The 9,408-nt window shown below is 39.0% G+C and overlaps 1 protein-coding gene across 1 annotated transcript; it reads left to right on the top strand.

The window, feature by feature from the left end:
- The first annotated feature begins 387 nt into the window (after positions 1-387).
- On the top strand, positions 388-4,229 carry ARF6 (ADP ribosylation factor 6). The gene is made up of 2 exons (XM_010588618.3): positions 388-518; positions 618-4,229. Exon 2 carries the CDS (start codon positions 1,106-1,108, stop codon positions 1,631-1,633), a length of 528 nt encoding a protein of 175 aa, XP_010586920.1. The 5' UTR covers positions 388-518; positions 618-1,105; the 3' UTR covers positions 1,634-4,229.
- Positions 4,230-9,408: the final 5,179 nt, after the last annotated feature.

Consider the following 9,408-nt stretch of genomic DNA (forward strand, 5'->3'; position numbering starts at 1 on the left):
GTCTGGGGCGGGATGAAGGGAACTTGGAGAGCATCTGGCGGGCACCGAGGTCTAAAAGGCCTGGAAGCGGCGTGGGGGAGGTGTTCTGTCGTGGGAGCGTTTCCCCGCGAGCCCCACTATGTGGAGTCCAGGTGGATTTACTCCCCTGGTTTGGGTAGAAGTGAGGAGGACAGAGCGCGGGAGAGAAAAGCGGAGAGACGAGGAGAAGTTAGACTAGTGACAGGGGGACGCGGATCAGAACCCAAGGTTCGCGGGCCTTCTGGCGGGCCGCACCCGCAAGGCCTCCGAGCTACCGTAGCCCCGCCTCCTCCAGCGAGTGGCGCCCATGACGCTAGGCGCGCGGGCCGCTCTTCTTACAGAGGTCGCTCTTGTCCGAACGGTCGGCCTCTGCTGCGCCTGCGTAGTTGGGAGGGGAAGTGAGGCGGTTTCCTCGGCGCCTTTTCCGGCGGTGGCGGCGGCAGAGCTGGGAGGAGGAGGTAGAGGCCGGAGCGAGCCCGCGCTCGGGGCGGCGGCTGGAGGTAACCCCCCGGGTTGAGCTGGAAAGGCGGGCCTCTCGGACTCCGCTTCCTTTCGGAGCCCGGGCAGTAACTTCACTCTTCCTCTCTGTGTTTCTGCAGGCAGCGAACCGAGTTCCCGCGAGGATCAATGACCTGACGAGGCGCCGGAGCCGCACTGCCTCTCGGGTGGCCTGGGTCGGTGGGGAACTCGGTGCTTACGGACCTCGGGCGGCCGGAGAGCCTCAGTCTCCCGTGGCTGGGTGAGGAGAAGGCGGAGGAGCGGGAACCGCGGCGGCGCTGGTGCGGCGCCTGCGGGGGGAAGGGCAGTTCCGGGCCGGGCCGCGCCTCAGCAGGGCGGCGGCTCTCCCGGCGCAGACTCAGGGCCCCGGCAGCGGCGGCGACAGGAGGAGTCAGGGTGTTCGGTTGGGGATGCCCGAGTGAGCAGCGGGCCTGGGCCTCTGCCCTTAGGCGGCAACTCCCAGCGAAGGCCGCACGGGCGCCCTCGCGGCGGGGAGGCTTCGTTTCGTTTTCGCGGCGGCGGCGGCGGCGTTGTTGGCTGAGGGGACCCGGGACACCTGAATGCCCCCGGCCCCGGCTCTTCCGACGCGATGGGGAAGGTGCTATCCAAAATCTTCGGGAACAAGGAAATGCGGATCCTCATGCTCGGGCTGGACGCGGCTGGCAAGACCACGATCCTGTACAAGTTGAAGCTGGGCCAGTCGGTGACCACCATCCCCACCGTGGGTTTCAACGTGGAGACGGTGACTTACAAAAACGTCAAGTTCAACGTATGGGATGTGGGCGGCCAGGACAAGATCCGGCCGCTCTGGCGGCATTACTACACCGGGACCCAAGGTCTGATCTTCGTAGTAGACTGCGCCGACCGCGACCGCATCGATGAGGCCCGCCAGGAGCTCCACCGCATTATCAATGACCGGGAGATGAGGGACGCCATAATCCTCATCTTCGCCAACAAGCAGGACCTGCCCGATGCCATGAAACCCCATGAGATCCAGGAGAAACTGGGCCTGACCCGGATTCGGGACAGGAACTGGTATGTGCAGCCCTCCTGTGCCACCTCAGGGGATGGACTCTATGAGGGGCTCACATGGTTAACCTCTAACTACAAATCCTAATGAGTGTTCTCCACCCATTCCCCCGGAAGGAGAGATATCAAAAACCCATTCATAGGATTATCGCCACCATCACCTCTTTCAGTTGCCACTTTCTCTTCTTTTGAATTTGAACTCTGGAGTTACTGTTCTATGGTTGGGGGTGGCGTAAGGGTTTTCTTTTTGTTTTTTTTCCTTTTGCTTTGCCTTAGGATGCTCTGATCTGTCATTTGACATGAACACAAAAAGTGCTAGATGCTCTTGTTGACTTCCAGTAAATGGGGTGGGGGAAATATAGCAATTCTTGGTAAAGCCCTTTATAATAATGGTTTGATTTTTTTATTTCGAGAGAATCTTTTTTTCCAATGTATGCTTTTTTTCTTTTTGTTCAGTTTCCTTATCACTTGCTGTAGATGGCTTATTTTGCATTCATGCAGACTCTGTTGCAAGTCTGTTTCATCTAGTAAACTGAAAATTATTGCTTAATCAAACTGCCGTTTGTCTTTTATATTTAAGGCCTTTTTCCCTCCCTTATGAGTTCTGATTTTAACTTGGTAATTTCGAATGTGACCTTTTATATCTAAGACCAGTATAGTAAATCTAGCCCACAGTGGCAAATAATGAGTAATATCGTTGTAATATGTTCCAGTTGCACATCAGTATGTTAAACAGGTAATGTAAGAAGTTCTTTGAAATGTCAGCTATAAAGTTCTGAAACATACATCATGCATGAGTAGGGATAAAACCCAAGTTCCCCATAACAGCTAACTATGCTGCATTAGACTTTGAAAGTGTAACCTGTCACGGACACAGATCTTTTCACTGCAAAGCTAGCAACTTTGCTGTGTTTTCCCTTTTTTAACTTTGGACTTTCCAGAAATTGGAGCAATAATGGTGTATGCCACACACAGATGAAGTATTTGTAGATACTTTAAGTGACTTTTTGGCAGATCTGGAAAATATACTTTTTTCTTGTTTTGAACAGCTAAGACTAGTAGATTTAAAATACTTTGTTCGTTAATAAAGCATTTAACAATTCAAATTATATGCACATTTTACTTAAAAAAAACACATTTCCTGTTTTCACATTACAGCAACTGATTAAGCTGAACATATAAATCATTTTTTTACACAAGAGTGATCAACATCTTCATGAATTAGAACACTGGAAAACATGTTTTATAAAAAGATAATTTTGTTAAATTGTAAAATTAACTCATGCAAGTAGTAAGTCACATATCTTGTTGGTTCAGTAATATATCATCTCCTTTAAGGAAGGAAATGATGTGTAGACTTAAGGAATGACAAAGGGAAAGTAGGATGAAGAGAAAGAACCTACAGATGACAATGAATGTAAACTTACTTTTGAAGGGTAAGCAGTGTGCTCACTGGTGATATTCAGATCCTAACAAGATTACTTGCTTAACTGGTTAGGACCAGTAACTAGGTTGTTGAGACCACTATGATAATAGTTTGAACCAGATGTTAATAATGCATGATAGAGAATTGTGAAGCAGCATTTGGTTCTTATATAGCCTTAAGGATTAATTTTAGAGATCCTCGAGGAATTAAACTTAGGGAACTTCAGAAATGAAGACTGAAAAGGCAGTATACAGGAAAAGGTTTTGTTAATGAGGGTATCTGCAGACTAAAATTGAGTGGGTTATCATGGTATAGTTGGACGGTATTGGTCCTTCACGCTTTGGCCATATTGTATAATGGAGCTTTTACCAAAGATGTATGAGAAACATAAAGTTACAAAAGATGAACTATTCACAGTAAAACTCTTGACAAACGTTTTCCTTAAAGCAGATGGGAAGAGGTGCTATATTATAGCCTCCTAATGGTGCAAAGGGATTTTTGAATTTAATGTGCAACTAAAGTATAAAGTGTTCAATTTCACTTTAGTGGAAGTATGTAGAAATTAGGCTGACAGATGCATCTAAGAATATTTTGGTTGCCTTTAAAATTCCCAAAGCTCCATCATAAATTTAATTCTTAATGTTTTAAATGATTACATTTTAAGGTCTATGAACATGGACTATACAAATATCAATGCTGTAGGAACATCCTGAAACAAGACAAGCACAAAGGTATAAATGCCTAAACTGGAGGAAACTTGAAACCCTCATGTTAATTTTTAAATGTAGTATTTCTAACTTGTGACAGATTGGTAGGCAGCCATTTTTTGTGTGTGTGTCTTAAAATAAGTGGGGACAGTTAAAATTTTATACATCAAATGATGAGTTTTGAATGTTGCAGGTGAGATGTGGTTATTTTTGGTTTATTTGAAATGTCTGACTGAAGCGGGGGGAGGGAGAAGCAAATACTTGAAAATTGGAAAACCCTAGATCCTTTGGTAAGAAATTGTAATTCTCACATTTTAAGGATAAAGAGATTTATAATTGATGTAGGTAAATCGAACCATAACTATTGGTGATCATGGCGGAGGTAATTTTACGCTGCAGAAGCTATAGTCTTAAGAATATAAGGAACAAAAAAAAAGATCTTGAAGTTTTTGTTTAATTGCATCAACTTCTGTATTTATGTGAATTTATAAACTGCAGTAAGTTTTGAATGAGGTTAATCTTGTCTAAGTAAATGAGTCTGTAGACTGTGATCTCCCCAAACTAAAAAGTACGGTTCTTGGAATTGTGTTCTTTATGGTTGTAGTGTTGGTAAAGCACTGATATGCAGAAAATAAAGGAATTACACAGTGCAGTTTCTCACGTTATGTTACTCGTTTGAACTAGATAAGTGGGGTGTGTGGTATGTTGGGCTATGTTATTTTTCCATGGAAATATGGCATAAAGTGATTTAATTTGGGAGTCTCCTGGCTTTTATGAGAACAAAAAGGGGGATCAATTTGGTTCTTGTGAATACTGGCTGTATAAGGAGTCTTGCCCTCTTAGTTCCACCAGGTTTAATCTGATTTTCCTGATGATGTAGGACACCAAAACAGTTGAAGATGATTTTTAAAAATTAACGTTCTATAGCAGTCTTTTATGCTACCGTTTGTTTCAAAATTACAACCTTGTCGTTTTTAGGAATACAGAGTTGTGTCTAAAGAATTGGTTTAAGGAGTTGTCTTAACCCTTGACAATATATTTCTGGATTTTAAAGTTAGACCTTTTTTTAAAGGTCCAAGCTGCTTATCTGATAAAATTGGCAGAATTGTAGCCATTTAGAAAGTGAAATAGTAAACAAAGAATAACTTGTTAGATAAAACGGTTCTTTTTAAAAACATTTCCTCTGGTAAGCTTTCCTTCCTGCATCAGTAATTTTTGTAGTTTGATTTTAGACTGCTTTAATGTGATCTATAATTCCCACATTAGTATTTATTAATATATTTAGTACTGTGATTTATTAATGAATGTCAACTATTATCAGCATTAGCAATAGAAAATATTTTACTCTTTGATGGCTTTTCATGGTTTAATATAAGTTTAGAAATACAGTAGCCATAATCTGAATGGTGAAGGAGTTTAAAAACTCCCCAGAGTTATTTTCTCAGTACCTTACCAAGTGTATGTCAGGGTTACAATAAATCCAGTCTTCTGTCTTTTCTTATAGGTAGAAATTGGCATTTGTAAAACCACGTATAGCAATTAAAAATAACTTCAAGTCTGACTGATCACTGAGCATAATGTATTTGCAATATAACATTAAGTATAAATTTAATATTCAATAGAGTTAGCTTATTTGTTTATATTGAATAGTAGAAGACAAAATTGGAAAGATTACTGTATTAGAAGTTTATAAATGAAGTGTTGGGAGACGGAGCCGTAGAAGAGGCAAAGTAACTTCTTTGCGAGAAACTTGAAAAAGCTGCTAGACTAGATCAGTGAGTTGAATGGGCAGGGAACATACAGATGAGATCAAAGAAGACAGAACAGGTCTGCAGAAGGTTAGGAATAACAACTGAAATTTGTTACTTAGGAAGCTAAAGTAATGGCAAACTTACTTTCAAGGTAATTAAAAACTATTAGAACTAATCTTTGGTACAGTAAGAAAATGCTTGGAAATTTAACCTTTTTTTGCCTTTATTTCTAATATTTTATGACTAGAAAGAATTTTAAAATCAATGTGTTCTGTTTGCCATCTTGTCCTTGGACATTTTTGCCCTTTTTAATGTATCTCATATAGGATATATGTTTCCCTCATAGTGCCTGTTTTTGAGTCGGAATCAATGGCAACAGGTTTGGGGTTTTTTTTAGTGCTTGTTTTATAAGCATGAGGGTATATTTATTAAACATATTTACTGAAAGCCTACTAATAATACGCCTGTGGCAGCACTAGGTGCAGGAGATACATCAACAACAACAACAAAAAAACGGACAAAACATCGAACTTCATGGAACTTGTATTTGTTGGGGGTTGGTGGCCTTATGAGGATCAGATGATAAGTAAATTTATAGGGTGTTAGGGACTAGGACTATATGTTATATGGTATGTTATATATAGGGGACTAGGTAGGAACATGTTCAGAGAAAGCCTCATTAAAAGGTGACACTTGAGCAAATATTTGAAGGAAGAAAATATCACCCTGGAATTGACGTAACATAAAAGATATGTGTATATCATAGGTGGAAAAACTATGGCCAAGGGTATATCTGGATGTGGCCTATTTTTCAAAGAATTGTAAGGAAAAAACTAAAATGAATATGTGACAGAAGGTATGTGTGAAAACCCTAAAATATTATCTGGCCTTTTATAGAAAATATTTGTGGACCCTGGGTCTAAAGACCAGTTTTTAAGACCTTACCAAGATTTTAAGGAAATCCAACAATTTAAAGTGAAAGACCATTGTTAAATGAATAAGTTCTAATCAAAATTTTAGAAAACAGTGGCATATGTAATTAATGGAATTTGCACATTTAGTAAGCCCTGAGACCTGTTACTGATTTCAAATATAGAATAGCCTAGCCTGGATTTTTTTTCTCCCCGAGTAATTTTAAATGTGTGAAATCAGGAGTTTCTCAGTACCAATATCAATTTTAACAGTCTTTAAAATTTTGTGAATAATTTCATTTTAAGTGTTTCCCTTTTTTAATGGTAGTTTTACTGATCTTTGGATTTAAGGTAAATGCGCTTCTCTGTTAAAGAGCCCTTTCTTCCAGATAAAACCCAGATAAGTTTGGAATAGGTTCAGATAACATCACTGAACTGTGGTTTTTATTCATTTGGTGTTAACTGTAATCGAGTCCTGAATCCAGTATTTTATATTATGAAACTTTTAAAAAGGAAGTGTTTTATTGACTTGGAAACTAATATGTTGCATGATAATGGCATTACTCCTTTAACCATTATAAACTACGAGAAAACTTTACTTCACACATGAAATATTTCTTGCTTGGAGAGTTGCTCTATAATGCTTGGAACATACCTATAAAGTACTGTGTGGGAACCTAAAACTATTTAAAAAGAGAAACTAAACCATTTAGCAAGAGTTATAGAAATGAGTATTATGGAAGACATTTATAAATAAGCTCTAAAAAAGGTGAAAGCACTTGTAGTTCATAGAAAGACCCATGAAACTGGCTATTTATGGCTGATTGCCATTAAAACTGAGTAGTCTGGCCTGAGAAGGGTGTAGCAGATGAAAAGGAAAGAGACAAATTTATTGAGGGAGTTAAAGAAGCAAAGATTAGATCTTGGAGGCTTATTCTAATATGGCAAACCAAAGTGCATTCTTTCAATTATCTTTTTCTTTCTAAAAGTTAGTTGTGTGAATAAGTCCTAGGTTGTAGCCAGGCCTGAAGAGATTAAACTGGTAAACAATTTAAGAATGAGAACATTTACCGAATGTTTGCCATGTTCCAGGCATTGTTCTAAGCATTTCATGTGTGTTAATTCTTTTAATCTTCACAACCACCTTGGGAGAAAGGGCTCCCATTTTATAGATGAGAAAACAGAGAGGTACATGTTAATAATAAGTAGCAGAGCCAAGATTTGGACTATGTGCCAAACTATGATTGTGACTGAGGTGAACCAGCAATTAATACTGTAATTGTTTTTTGTATGTGTATGTTTTCTTACAAGTGGCTTGCCTTGAGTAATCTCTCGTAATTTTCTTTGATCATGAACAGATTTTTGAGTCTCTGTAAAATTTGTGTCCCTGTTGGAGTGTCCTGTATAATGGGGAACATGATTTTAGGCTCTGTGAGACTTTTTTTTTTTTTTTTTCCATTAATAATTGAATGTGATTACTTGGTAAGATTGTGAATTTTACAGATCATCATGAAAAACAGGAAAAGTTAGTTTTTACTGAGCTGATTATTTGCATGCTTACTTTTGTATATGTCACTTTTAAGAAACAAGTTTTAGAAAAATGGAACTGAATGAAATTTTATGTGTATTGAACCTCAATTATAAAATTAAGTGTGTAGTTTTTATGAGCAGTCCTTCATTGGACTGATTAATGGGAGGATAAAAGTGAAATCCAACCCAATGGCTTACTAACTTGTGTGTTCCAAAGGTCATGAGCCAACTAGACCATGACAAAGTAGTTTTTAAAGGAATTGTAATGAAATAATATGCTACTGTATAACACAATGAGACACCTACAATGTATACCTCCATTTTGCTGGTACACACGTGTGCATGCTTGCACACATGTATACACACACACACACACACACTGTCTCTCACACAATTTTTTGTTATAAAGCAGCAGGTTAATTGCAAGATACTGTGCAGAGATCTGATAAATTTGTAACTACAACCACTTCAGGTATCATTCAAATGAATAAAGGAATCTCTTGCTTTGTAGATGCCATTACAGTTCACTTTTTGTAAGTGAGGTCTACTTGAAAAGAACACTATATCCCCATGTGTATATGTGGGTCAGCTAGAGTACTTTAATCATGCACATTGGGGTTTAAGCTAGAATTTAGGAGTAAAAGTTGCATGCACATTGGATTTTAAGCTGAGATATAAGAGTAAAAGTTGATAATTTTTGTAAAATCTAAAATGCTTTATTTAAAAATTCTATTTTATTTGTCAATAACTTATATGAGGTAGAAATTTAAGGTTAAAACTTGTTGCTGTCAAGTCAATTCTGATTCGTAATGACCCTATAGGACAGAGTAGAACTGCCCTGTGGAGTTTCCAAGGAGTGGCTACTGGATTTGAACTGCCAAATTCTTGGGCAGTAGCCAAGCTGGTAAGACATAAAATGTGAAATGGTCAAAGTAGGCAATTAGTCCTGTATTAAATACGAGATAGAAGGGAGAGAGATTATATTGTGGGCTGGAGTGGGCTAAAGAAGGCCAGTGGGGATTTAGCTAGACCTACAAGATCAGAATAATTATTTATTATTATTGCAGGCTCAGCATTGTTCTGAGTATGTTCCATGTGTTATCTCATTTAAAATTCATGAGCAAAAGTTGATGGGTAGTAACATACATAGAGTATTTGGGAGACAGAATAGACTAATCTGACTAGAGTTGCCAAATTTAGCAAATAAAAATACAGGGTGCCCAGTTAAATTTAATTTTCAGATGAATAATAAATAATTATTCTGTATAAATAAATATGTTACAAACAATATTTGAGACATACTTCTAAAAAGTTATTTGTCATTTAACTGAAATTCAAATTTAATTGGGCATCCTGTGTATTATCTGAAACCCCATGTCTGACTTGAGTGGAAGGAGGGGAGATACGGTTCAAAATAGTCAAAAATTAGATTTTTTTTGTTTTGAGGGCCCCAAGAAATAGACCAAGTAGTTTGGATATTGCTTTGTGTGCAGTGAAGCCAAAAAAACAAACCCATTGCCATTGAGTTGATTCTGACT

Source organism: Loxodonta africana, chromosome 10 (genome assembly GCF_030014295.1).
Source record: "Loxodonta africana isolate mLoxAfr1 chromosome 10, mLoxAfr1.hap2, whole genome shotgun sequence".
Classification (NCBI taxonomy): domain Eukaryota; kingdom Metazoa; phylum Chordata; class Mammalia; order Proboscidea; family Elephantidae; genus Loxodonta; species Loxodonta africana.

Coding starts and splice junctions, on each gene's coding strand:
- ARF6 (XM_010588618.3), top strand. CDS start 1,106: ATGGGGAAGGTGCTATCCAAAATCTTCGGGAACAAGGAAATGCGGATC.